The sequence below is a fragment of the Terrapene carolina genome, unplaced genomic scaffold (assembly GCF_002925995.2).
Source record: "Terrapene carolina triunguis isolate 2854851 unplaced genomic scaffold, T_m_triunguis-2.0 Scaffold62, whole genome shotgun sequence".
In the NCBI taxonomy this organism is placed as follows: Eukaryota; Metazoa; Chordata; order Testudines; family Emydidae; genus Terrapene; species Terrapene triunguis.
This window is the reverse complement of record NW_020664413.1, coordinates 35,637,952-35,650,220: the sequence shown is the minus strand read 5'-3', so window position 1 is coordinate 35,650,220 and position 12,269 is coordinate 35,637,952. Positions and strand designations below refer to the sequence as shown.

Sequence of the window (12,269 nt, the reverse complement as noted above, 5' to 3'; positions counted from 1 at the left end):
CTCAGCATAGTGTCTACATTGGGGATACACCAGGGATGAAGTTGGCTCAATGTGTCTAAAGCATTCCAAAAATGAAAAGTGCTATATTTGTGCTACTCCAATGCACTCAGCTTCACACAAACAATACAATACAGGACAGTCACTGTAAAACAGCAAACAGAGGGCTGGCAGCAGTTTAGCCCATTTGTCATGGAAAAGGCTTTTAAAGATAAAAGTATAAAGTGTAAAGGTAGTGTCAATCAATAGGACAGGTAGCTCACGTGAGATGTTTGGGCTTGCACTGACAAAGTCCTGCCTCCCATACTCAGTGTTAGTTCTGGCTGCTTTACAATCTTCCACAATAAGCTGCATCATTACTAGTGTGCACCTCTCCCTTCCTGCTACCACTGCCAGCTTCATATGGAGCATCAATGGAGCAATTTCTTCCACTGGTAATAGAGCACAGGTTCAGGGTCTGCATAGGTAGAGAAAGGGCCCTTGAACACTGCTATAGCTCAGTTCACCGAATATTTTATAGTCTAGCGCACAGACTGAACTACTCCCCCAGAGGTCAATCTGTGATGTGTTTAATGTTAAGACAAGAATAACTACACTAGATGGACTACAGCAGAGTGAATTCAATGGGCTGCCTCCCTTTCCATGCCAACTTTTATTTCTGTCCCCTTGCGTTTCTGATGGGGAACCAAGTGCATATGTCGATTCACATGTACAACAGGATAATTGACTAAAGGCCACAAGATTATCTCCACATAATTAACCCATAATTGTGAGCTAAAGATGTCCCCTACTATTTCCCCTTGACTAGAATTACGAGAGTGTATGATATTAAAGACCGTGTCATTATGCCAATGAGGCAGATAAGAGAGGTATGTGAAGGGAGACAGAGAAAGGGGAAAGATAAGGAGAGGGCAAAAGAATGAAGCATCTTTCTCTCTGAATTTCCTAAAACTGCCCTGCAACATTCCCTTACTGAAGTATTTGGGGCTGTTTCTGAGGCAATATGAAACAATGATACTTCAGAGAAAGGAGCAAAACCAGGGTTGTCTTATTCCTTCACAAATACCAAATACTAGTTTTCACAGTGAATATTCATACACTAATTATCTTATTTATATTAGTGTAAATCAGGAGTATCTGTATTGAAATAAATGGATTTACATTGGTGTGAAACTGGCATGAGATCAGAATCAGACTCTTTGGAAAAATATCAAAGTTAGAGACAGAACCGCAACAGAAAAGAAACCAAAATGCTTGCCTGGTAGCTATTTTCTAAAGCTGTCTCTCAGCTCGGTCTAGTTTCGTAGCCAGTTATATTTTTTTGATAATAATCTTCATCTTCCTTTGTTATTTTTGTTGCTGATTTTTCTAGCCTTCTGAGCAACTAAGGTAAAATATAAATGTATATTTATAATCATAAATATTAAGGCAAACACAAAAGAGATTTTGCAAATGAATATAGTATTCTATTTCCTTCATTCACTTAAGACACAATTTGTGAGCCTGATTCTGATCTCTTGACAGGTCTAATTTTGCCAGCTTCAGCGATTACACAGGATATGTATGCACCTGAGATCTAAAGCAGGACCAGTGCTACCTAGACTACAAAATATCAGAGTCATATCTAGCTAAAAGATACCCAGGCCATGGACACAAGTGATCACCAAATACAGGACAACAGTTGAAGTTTAGTGAACTGAAAACAAGTGTGGGAGGCAGAAACATCTAAATTCTTATTACTAATTAATGTATGGACAGCAGTTTGAAGATATAAATCGCCTATTACTTAAAGCATTTGTGTCTATATTCTGTCTGCTTTTCACTCTTTTCTAACACAGGGAACTTAACCTTGAAAGAAACATTTCCTAATGGTGCTTGAACAAATTATTTGTATCCTTAGTAATTTTATTGCTCTGATCAGTTTGTTAACAATTCACATGTTGGCAGTTGAGAGTCTGACAGGCCAGTGGAAGGCACATTTTAGTTTTACCTGGACCTGAAATGCAGTTTTACCTCTAATTGCAAATGTAAATTATAGGGAAAACTTTGGTTAAGTGGTTGAACTTATTCTTTTGATATCATCCCTAAATGAATCTCTTCTCCTTTTAATGTGCTCATTTCTGTAGCTAAAGAAAAGTGTCCAACGGGATGTTACATTGAGGGGGCCTTGAATAGTCAAGGTTATTGTTTACTAGAAAGGGGTCTTTTGTGAAAGACTTAGAGGAGGAGTCCATTATTAGCCTGGGAGACTCTCAGCTGCAGCTGTTCTAATTGCTTTTAATTGGCTTTCCCCTTCTTTTGTTTATTTCTTGGTACAGGTTTTGCATTAGGCACCTGTTCTCATTGAGGTCTAGGACTATGTAAAAATTGGGTCTAGTTAAAATTCACATTATTAAAGAAGAATACCTGTGTCACAAATAATACCTTTAATTCCTACAACGGAGAGAATTTTAAAACCTAGCTCACTTTTCACCTTTGTTATGCTTTACTCTTGGTTAATTTGGGGCAGTGATCATTGTCTCATCTTATTATTCTCTGTAGTCTAGAAGAACTTACAGGGACCAAACAAGACTGAGGCCCCATTGTTCTAGGCACTTCACAAACATCTGTCTAAGGGTTTTATACTCTCGCCCATCGCAGTGGTATCTGAGAGCCGGCCACTTCAAATCAATAGTGATAGCGAAAGCCCTAGTGTTCTTGGTAGAGTCTCTGGCATGTCTTCCATTTCAGGGTCAAAACTCTAGTTGGGGAAGGGGTTTGGGATGTTTTTTAAAAAATAGATAAAGGTTGGAGGGGAAACACAGACCCTGAAAGGTAAAGTGACGTGACCAAGGCCAAACAACAAATCAGCATCAGAGCCGAGAACAGAACCCAGAAGTCCAGTTCCTATCCACTAGACCACATTGTCTCTCTTTGGACAGCAGAAACAGACCAGTCAGTTTAATGTTTGTTTCTAGCCAGTTACAGTTTGTGGCTGCCATGCATCAACACAAAGCTATAACCTCTGGGTTCCAGAAACCTGTTCCAACTGGAATTTCTAATAGTCTGACAGTTTGTCAATACTGGCCACTAGGTCTGTTTTAAAGAAGTTTTGCCGCCACATTATCCTCATCCCAGTTGAGGGTATGGACCTGCGTCTTTTGTGAAGCGTATTTTTATTTTATTTAATTATTTATTTTGAGTGGCATAGCTTAGAGTAATGCTTTAAAATGGGTACTTTATGAAACAAATAGATTGCACATTGAACTCTCTTTGATAGGTACATCTGAAGCAAAAGTAGTATCTGATTTTCTTTTCTAATGTAGCCATGGATGGTCTAAGTACATCCAATGCACAGATTCATGTACACAGTTGACTCTACGGAGGAGTTACCTTCTGCTTCTTCTTCCCTGTAGCAAATTGCTTGGTGTTTTCTACATAACGGAAGAGTGCTTCATGTTCCTTGGTAAACTGCATTAATTTCTTCTTGGCCTCCAGCCAAATACACCAATAAAAAAAAGAAGTCAGGTATAGAGTGCCAACAGACAGTCCTAACATTTCCAAGCAGAATGGCTGCAGAGCTTGCGAGACGTTTCTATAATATCATCTCACATGAATTATGCTTTCAATTCCTGCCCTCTCCATAAATCCTCTTGCACTGACTAAGAAGTTGTAACTGACACCACTTTATTGTCTGTTATGACCAGACATACTATATGTTCTCTCATATATTTGGTATTTTGGAGAAGGTAGCAACCCTTGCAAAAAACACTAAAAAGTGATGCAAACAACAAATACCACTTCCCTTGGGGACAAATCCGCACAATGCTTATTTGAACCCTGTGTGTCTTTGCTTAATAGCCACTTTTGGCAATGCAATACGTGAAAATCATGTCACCTGAGTCAAACACCACTACAGGGCTTGGCACAGAGGAACTGCACTGGGGAATGAGGGTGGTGGGAGAGCAATTGGTAGGCTGAAGAATGGGAACAGAGCCACATCCATCACTTCTGTAGCCTCAGAGTTGCACTAGCCTGCATGCTGTAGCCCGCTCTGCTTTGAGCGATGCCCTGCAACAGCCATTGCATGCATACTCTCATTCTGCTTTTTCGCTGTCACGGACAGGGTCTACCTGCACTTATGCTGCACTCACTCACTGAGTCTACACCCTTGACAGAATACCTCACTTGTAAAATTTACCAACCACTTCATATCCTTTTACAACCCCTGCACACTTGCACACAGGATACCACCTAAACCTGTACTTTCCCCCACCCAATATTAAATCCACAGGCTGCTCTCACATCTTACCTCACTAGAGGCATGGCAAGAAGACCCCAGTGCCCTGCTACAGACACAGCCTACCCCATTTTGTATTGAAATGATGTAGACTGGAACCACAAGGTAGATATGCACTTCTTTCCTTTGATAACATACAGGGGGGACTTTAACTCAGATCTCCTCAGATCACTATCAGAGCTCTGTGAAGGAGTTTTCCATCAGTGTAGGAATACCACCTCCCTGAATGAAGAAAGCCATATCGATGGAAGCATTCTTCTGTCAGCATAGCTGCATCTACACTGGGGCTAGGTCAGCATAGCTATGTCAGTCGGGGCTGTGGGTTTTTCGTCCCCCTGACCAATGTAGCTACATTGGCCTAACTCAGTGATACTCAGACCTCAGGGGTTCAGGAGCCAAATTAGCGATCAACATTACCCAAAAGAGCCGCAATAGTGTCAATTCATTGTTTCATTTACTACAGTGCTATATATTCATATTTAAACAGTATGACGGGAAAATATTTATTTTTTATATTCTGACAGCAAATAAGTAAGTTAATAACATAGTGAAAGCATCCTGATTGGTTAATAATTACATCATACAGTGTTTTAATATAATGTGCTGCAAAGAGCTGCAGGGGTCACATTCAAGAGCCACTTGCGTCTCTCGAGCCTCGGTCTGAGTATCAGTGGCCTAGCTTTTTAGACCAAGCTCTAGTGTTTATACAGTGGTTTTCATCAGTAGATTTCAAAGAACTTTACATCATTATCCACATTTTACAGATAGGAAACCGAGGCAGAGAGGTAAAGCGACTGGCCCAAGATCACCCAACAAGCCAGTGGCAAAGTTAGGAATAGTCCCAGTCCAGTGGTCCTTCCACTAGGCCACACGGTTGCTGTGTGATTCCTAAGTGTTCCTCCCTCTTCAGTACATTTTGTTTTAGTGGAATGGGCTAATGGTCATGTTTGCAATGTGTAGTTACTAGCAGGGCCAGCAAGAGAAATCTCATCCATGATCTATGTCCCAAAACCTTGACAGTTTTATTACATGGTTGTCACTGTAAGTTTAAGCGTGTGAGAGAAGACTGGTGTGTCTCTCTCCTTCTCCACGCCAGGCTCCACCATTCTCAGCAACATGTAATCCCCCTGCCAACATTTCAGCTCCCCTCCTCACCCCTCCCCAGCCCATTAAGTCATTAGTTGGCAATGGAGACTCCTTTAACATGTAAGAAGTTGCTCCTTGCTGTCTCTTGCCCTCGGCTGTTACATACACAGCTTACTGGAGGACCATGTACACCTTAGTTATGCCACCTGAACTGCACGCTGAGCTGGGCCCCTCACGCCTATTACCCACCTCCAGTGGGGACTCCTGCCCCTGCTACAGACACACTTCTCCAGCCAGGTCCATTAAGGGCACGTCTTCACTGGCAACGTTAAAGTGCTGCCGTGCAGTGCTTTAACGTGGCTTGTGTAGTTGCGGCACAGCGCTGGGAGAGAGCTCTAAAAAACCCATCTCCACGAGCGGCGTAGCTTCCAGCGCTGGTGCACTGTCTACACTGGCACGTCACAGCGCTGAAACTTGCAGCGCTCACGGGGGTGTTTTTTCACACCCCTGATCGAGAAAGTTGCAGCGCTGTAAAGTGCCAGTGTAGACAAGCCCTCAGAGTCTGCCCCATCTCCAAACCGGGACGTCCACTCCACACAAGTGGAATGTGTGTCTTAAATATTCATTTTCTGGGTTTCAGATGTTTAAATTGGTGTTACCTTCATTTCCCCCCCCCCCCCTCACCAGGTCCCAGCTCCCATAGAGGAGCAGGGAGAGAAATTCAGACACTCCAAAAGGAGCAGAGGGCCCCCAGATCCCAGAACATACAGTGGGCAAGGAGCGGGGTTCAGACCTCTGAAGAGGGGTAGGGCTCCCCCAGATCCCAGGACACACATGGAAGGGTAGTGTTGAGGACTGACAGCCTTCCCCAGCCCCTAAACCTCCCAATGTCCTCTGCTACCCCTCATTATCTAACCCTTCCTGTCTTCTCCCATCCTACTCCCCCAATCTCTACCCCTCCCCCTTACCTGAGCCCTCCAACCCCTCTTTCCTCCCCATCACCCATTCCCATAATATCCCCATCCCTCACTGCAGACCCAAACTCCTCTTAACATAAGAACAGCCGTACCGGGTCAGACCAAAGGTCCATCTAGCCCAGTATCCTGTCTACCGACAGTGGCCAATGCCAGGTGCCCCACAGGGAGTGAGCCTAACAGGCAATGATCATGTGATCTCTCTCCTCCCATCCATCTCCATCCTCTGACAAACAGAGGCTAGGGACACCATTCCTTACCCATCCTGGCTAATAGCCATTAATGGACTTAACCACCATGAATTTATCCAGTTCTCTTTTAAACGCTGTTATAGTCCTAGCCTTCACAACCTCCTCAGGTAAGGAGTTCCACAAGTTGACTGTGCGCTGTGTGAAGAAGAACTTCCTTTTATTTGTTTTAAACCCGCTGCCTATTAATTTCATTTGGTGACCTCTAGTTCTTGTATTATGGGAATAAGTAAATAACTTTTCCTTATTCACTTTCTCCACATCACTCATGATTTTATATACCTCTATCATATCCCCCCTTAGTCTCCTCTTTTCCAAGCTGAAGAGTCCTAGCCTCTTTAATCTCTCCTCATATGGGACCCGTTCCAAACCCCTAATCATTTTAGTTGCCCTTTTCTGAACCTTTTCTAGTGCCAGTATATCTTTTTTGAGATGAAGAGACCACATCTGTACACAGTATTTGAGATGTGGGCGTATCATTGATTTATATAAGGGCAATAATATATTCTCAGTCTTATTCTCTATCCCCTTTTTAATGATTCCTAACATCCTGTTTGCTTTTTTGACCGCCTCTGCACACTGCGTGGACATCTTCAGAGAACTATCCACGATGACTCCAAGATCTTTTTCCTGACTCGTTGTAGCTAAATTAGCCCCCATCATATTGTATGTATAGTTGGGGTTATTTTTTCCAATGTGCATTACTTTACATTTATCCACATTAAATTTCATTTGCCATTTTGTTGCCCAATCACTTAGTTTTGTGAGATCTTTTTGAAGTTCTTCACAGTCTGAGGTTTTGGAAAGAATACCAATAGGTGGATAGATTGGTTAAGATGAAAATCTGATGCAACCTTAGATAAGAACCTTGGATGAGGATGTAAAGAAACCTTATCATGAAAGAACATGGTAAAGGAGGGATTCTGCCATCAAAGCTCCAATCTCCCCAACCCTATAAGCTGACATGATGGCAACTAGGAAGGCCATCTTCATAGATAAGCGAAGAAGGGAACAAGTAGCCATTGATTCAGATGGAGGTCTTGTGAGGTGGTAGAGGACCAGATTGAGGTCCCAGGATGGAGTTGGGCATCTAATGTGGGGCAAGAGATTAATTAGACCCTTAATAAATCAGGATGACACTGGGTGAGGAAAAATGGAGAATCCCTCAACTTGAAGATGAAAGGCTGATATGGCAGCCAGGTGTACCTTGACTGAGCTGATATGGATAACATGGATATCTTCAGATCCAGCAAGTAATTCAGGATGAGGGAAATGGGAACCAACTCAGGCTACAGGTAGCGATGACCACAACTTTGGGCAAATCTGGTCCATTTCTGCAGGTAAGTAGTGTGGGTTGATGTTTTTCCACTGTGTAATAACACCCGCTGCACCTCCGTGGAGCAGGAAACCATCTGGGAGCTAGGCTCTGAGACACAGAACTGCCAGACTCGCATCCTGAGACAGGAGATGAGGAATAACTGGGAGCTTGATTGGGAGGTTGGACACAGAAGTAAAGCAGGTAAGGGTACTAGGCTTGCCTCAGCCAGGTAGATACTATGAGAATAACACTGGCCTTGTCCTGCCTAAGCTTGTTCATCACCTTTAGAACTAGGAGTTGGGGGAAAAGTCATAGAACAGACTCCTCTCCCAGGGTAGAAGGAAGGCGTCGCCCAGGGAGAGGTGACCCAGATCCCCATTTGAACGGAAAAGAGGACACTTCCTGTTCTCAGAGGTGGCGAAAAGTTCAATATCTGGCCATCCCCTTCTCTGGAATATGTCTTGGAGGATCTGAGCGTCCACCTCCCATTAGTATTCATGGGAGACGTGTCTGCTGAGGGCATTGGCAGTGGTGTTCCGGATGCCTGGAAGGTAGGCTGCTGAAATTTGGATGTGGTTTGTTATGCACCAGCTCCAGCACCTTTTAAAAGAAAAAAGTAAAGAGGAAGGCCACATATGCTCTCAGTGCACATGCTAGTGTTCTGTCTTGGGCCAAGGTGGGAGAGAAGGAACTCAGGCCAGTTCGCCTGCACACCTTATTATATAGTCTTGGTGTTTGGTCCACATATGCCTCCTCATGACAAACAGGCACTGCTAGCTAGAAATCTCCAGTCAAGGGCTCAAGAGGTGCATGCAACTTGAAGTGGAGCACATATGGGGACACTGCTCAAAGAATAATCTACATTAGCTTTTGCAGGATGACTCCTAACACCATCGAGCAGTTCTGATTCCATCCGCTAGGGGGCAGTGCTACCGACACACATGAGCTGATTCAAGTTTGATTGTAGAAGTGGTCAAAGAATTTGGTGGACATGTGCTTAATTTCTTTATGCCAGCTCAACCCTAATTATTACATAGGATCTTCATCTCCAGATCCCTTTCTCATATTAAACACCTAGGGCCAAATCCAAAATGGTGTTGAGCTCCTGCAAGCTGTTTAGCTGGTGATCAGCACCTTTCGGAGTTGTCCTATACTGTCCTCCACTGTAGTCTAGAAGTTGGGAAGCAGTTTTTTGAAAAGTGTTGTATTGACTTTTTGGATATTGGAAATATACTATGAGTCTAAGGAATGTTGGTCAGCTAACATAATAATGGCTATTAAGAATCAGTGTATTGTGTGCACTTAATCACTCAGCAAAGTGCTAGGAGTTTGTATATACCGGCTGGATGTCAGACGTAAAAAGAATTTAGCTTGCTATTTTAGTCATCCTGGCTATTGGAGCTGAGATTTTTGGTAATTACACATCCATACAATTAAGAGTGTCTGGTGTGTTGTGCTCACATGGTTTTCATTCCTTTGCATACTGTTGGATGTTTTATACATACTAAAAAAAGAAACAATTGTTTACGAATGTGAAGATTAAAGAAGAGGAAGAGCCTATGCTGTACTCTTTTCATTTACACTCCATCTCATTTTTGAATTTGGTAGATGTTACTTACTTTAGCTTCATCTTGACCAAAGCTTTGGTAAGCTTGTGAGCCAGCTTCTCCAGTCCTTTGGCATAGCTAATTTCTAAGTTAGCCCTGTCAATATAATAATAAAAATCATAATGCAATGTAATAATTATTCAATCATTACCTGACCTGTAAGCTTTGGACAGCTCTGCTTGAGCCAAAGATTTGGTGCTTACAATGAAAGAAAATTGCTCCAACATAAAAAAGGGAGTGATCTCATAGTGAATATACACATATGCAGATCCTTCAGTCACACAGGCATATTCCAGCAAATCACACTAGCTCTGTAACACTATATAATCATATAATGTATCATGACTCAATTAACATGGTGTACTTAATGTAGCTGAGAATAATGGCAATGACTCAAATCAGGTTAGCTCTTACTACCTGTACAGGATTGAACTCCAGGGGATACTAGGACATTGCCTAGATAATACCAGACAGCAAAACTTTTATTATTATTATTTTGTGGTTTTGAATAGATCATAATTAGGTCTATTCAAACATTATATATAAATTCCATACAAAAGAACTACACTAAAAGAACATGAAGGTTGACAAGTCAAGCACTCAGAAGTTAGGAAATGCCAGTATTAAGGTTGCCTGCGGAACCTTAATTTGGCCCCCTGGTGCATTTGCACTATTATATAGTCTTTAATTATATGATCGCATGCTATTTTTCCACAGGACCCCTGCCTCATTTAGTGCAGGATGGATGGTGCTTTGGGAATGAATCAGGTTTGTATTGTTAATTAGGCTATTGTCCCAGTCTCCTGGCCCAGCCAGTCCAGTCAACAAGCCAGAGCAGGGTCCAGGACATAGGCACCGGCTTTTCCCTTTGCGCGGGGGTGCTCAACCCCCGCTCAGCCCCAGCCCCACCCCACTCCACTCCTTCCCCCAAGGCTTCACCCCCGCCCTGCCTCTTTCCACCCCTGCTCTGCCCCACCCCACCTCTTCCTGCCCGTTCCGCTCATTCCTCTGAGCGCGCTCCATCCCTACTCCTCCCCCTCCTTCCCAGCACCTCCTGCACACCGCAGAACAGCTGGTCACAGCAAGTGGGAGGCGCTGGGGGGAAAGAGGGGAGCTGGCTGCTGGTGGGCGCTAAACACCAGCTAATTTTTTCCATGGGTGCTTCAGGGCTGGAGCACCCACGAAGTCGGTGCCTATGGTCCAGGACCAGTTCTAGACACATAAAAGGGCTAAACATTTAGATGGTGAAGTTAAAGAAGATATAAATAGTGTTAAGTGGATTTCCCCTCACCTAAAAATTAAGATATCTACAGCTGGGAGATCTGAACTGAACAAGGGCCTATGCTAACCTTTATTGGCTATCCCATTTTTACCATGGCTGTTTTCCAGATTAATTTCTACATGCTGGCAGGGCCGGCTCTGGCCGGGGGGAGGGCGGCCAGAGCACCGGGGGGAGGGCGGCGAGCCCTGCTGTGGCCCCGCTCTCCCCGGCGGCCGGAGCGCCGCGCCGCCCCCCTCCAGGTGCCGCCCCAAGCACCAGCTTGGGTGCCTGGTGCCTGGAGCCGGCCCTGCATGCCGGACCAGTTCTTTTACTGACTTGCCTTTGTGAATTTTTTTGGACTGGGTACAGCAGATCATGGGCCCAATTCATTATTATCTTGCACCTTATGTAGTGATTTACACCAGTGCAAAGTGCACCAGAACTTCAAGTGGTGGAAATTGACATTCCCTTTATTGGTGCTATGCTGATTCATATCAGGTGAGAATCTGGTCCATTGAATGTAGAGTGGGTAAAAATTGTTACCACTCTGATTGAGCAGTATCTGAAATGTACCTTACACAGGTGGAAATGACTGTAAAAGGCACAGTGAAGCCGAGAATCAGGCCACATATGTTAACTTTTGGCTAACACGTCTAGGAAGTAGCTGATTCATATTTTAGAAGCTGGAAAGACACAGGTGAGGGAGAAGTAGAAGTAATGGAAGAGGAGAAGCCTGATATCTTTGTCCATGTGGGTGATTTATTAGCTGTCTGCATTAACTCTGGGTACATTTAATTTAAATATTTAGTTCATGTAAAAAGTGACTGGATAATTAAGAAGCTTGTACTTAAGCTCATAACAAGAGCCAAACAGAAGACAAACTTGATAGTCTAAATCCACCCTGCTGTAGCGCCATTAAAGGAGCACATCAGGGATGAATTTGGTCCACTGTATTTTTAAGATTAATTCTGGATATTCTGTTGCAAACATCATTTCCTGCTGGCAATTTTGCTGAGCAGTTTGTAAAGTCAGGGAAGCAAGCTGGTAAAATTACATTTCCAAAGAACAGATCTTCAAAAAAACCTCCTCTGATGTGCAACCCTAAGAACAGTCATCTGCAGTATTGCAGCAATTATCTGTCATTTTAGGTTCCAATCCTCACCCATATTGGTCCATAATTCTTGTAATCCAGGCTGCATGGGATGGCATTGAAGCAGACATCACTGTGTCTAAGTGTTCTGCTAATGCACCATCATGAAATAGTTATGCCCACTTGTATTCAACGTTCATGTAATTTACATGAGAAAATTGGTTTACATCCCTCAGCCATGCCTGCCGGCTTTCACCAAAATGTAATTTATCAACATGGGTTCTTGGTGCAGAACAGGGGAAACAGAATATGAAGAGAGGGAGCCTGACAAAGAGACAAGAGAGACTGAAGGAAAGGGAAGGAGCCTGGCACAAATGAGGAAAATAAACCCAAATCTGTGAACAGCCCT

At 43.4% G+C, this 12,269-nt stretch overlaps 1 protein-coding gene across 1 annotated transcript in view; it reads right to left on the bottom strand.

Annotated features, from left to right (window-relative positions):
- NOSTRIN (nitric oxide synthase trafficking) overlaps positions 1–12,269 on the bottom strand; it is a 35,011-nt gene that overhangs the window by 12,595 nt on the left and 10,147 nt on the right. The window contains 4 exon segments of the mRNA XM_029910514.1: positions 1,256–1,381; positions 3,370–3,468; positions 9,334–9,406; positions 9,522–9,607. Of these exon segments, the coding sequence (XP_029766374.1) occupies positions 1,256–1,381; positions 3,370–3,468; positions 9,334–9,406; positions 9,522–9,607 (384 nt within the window).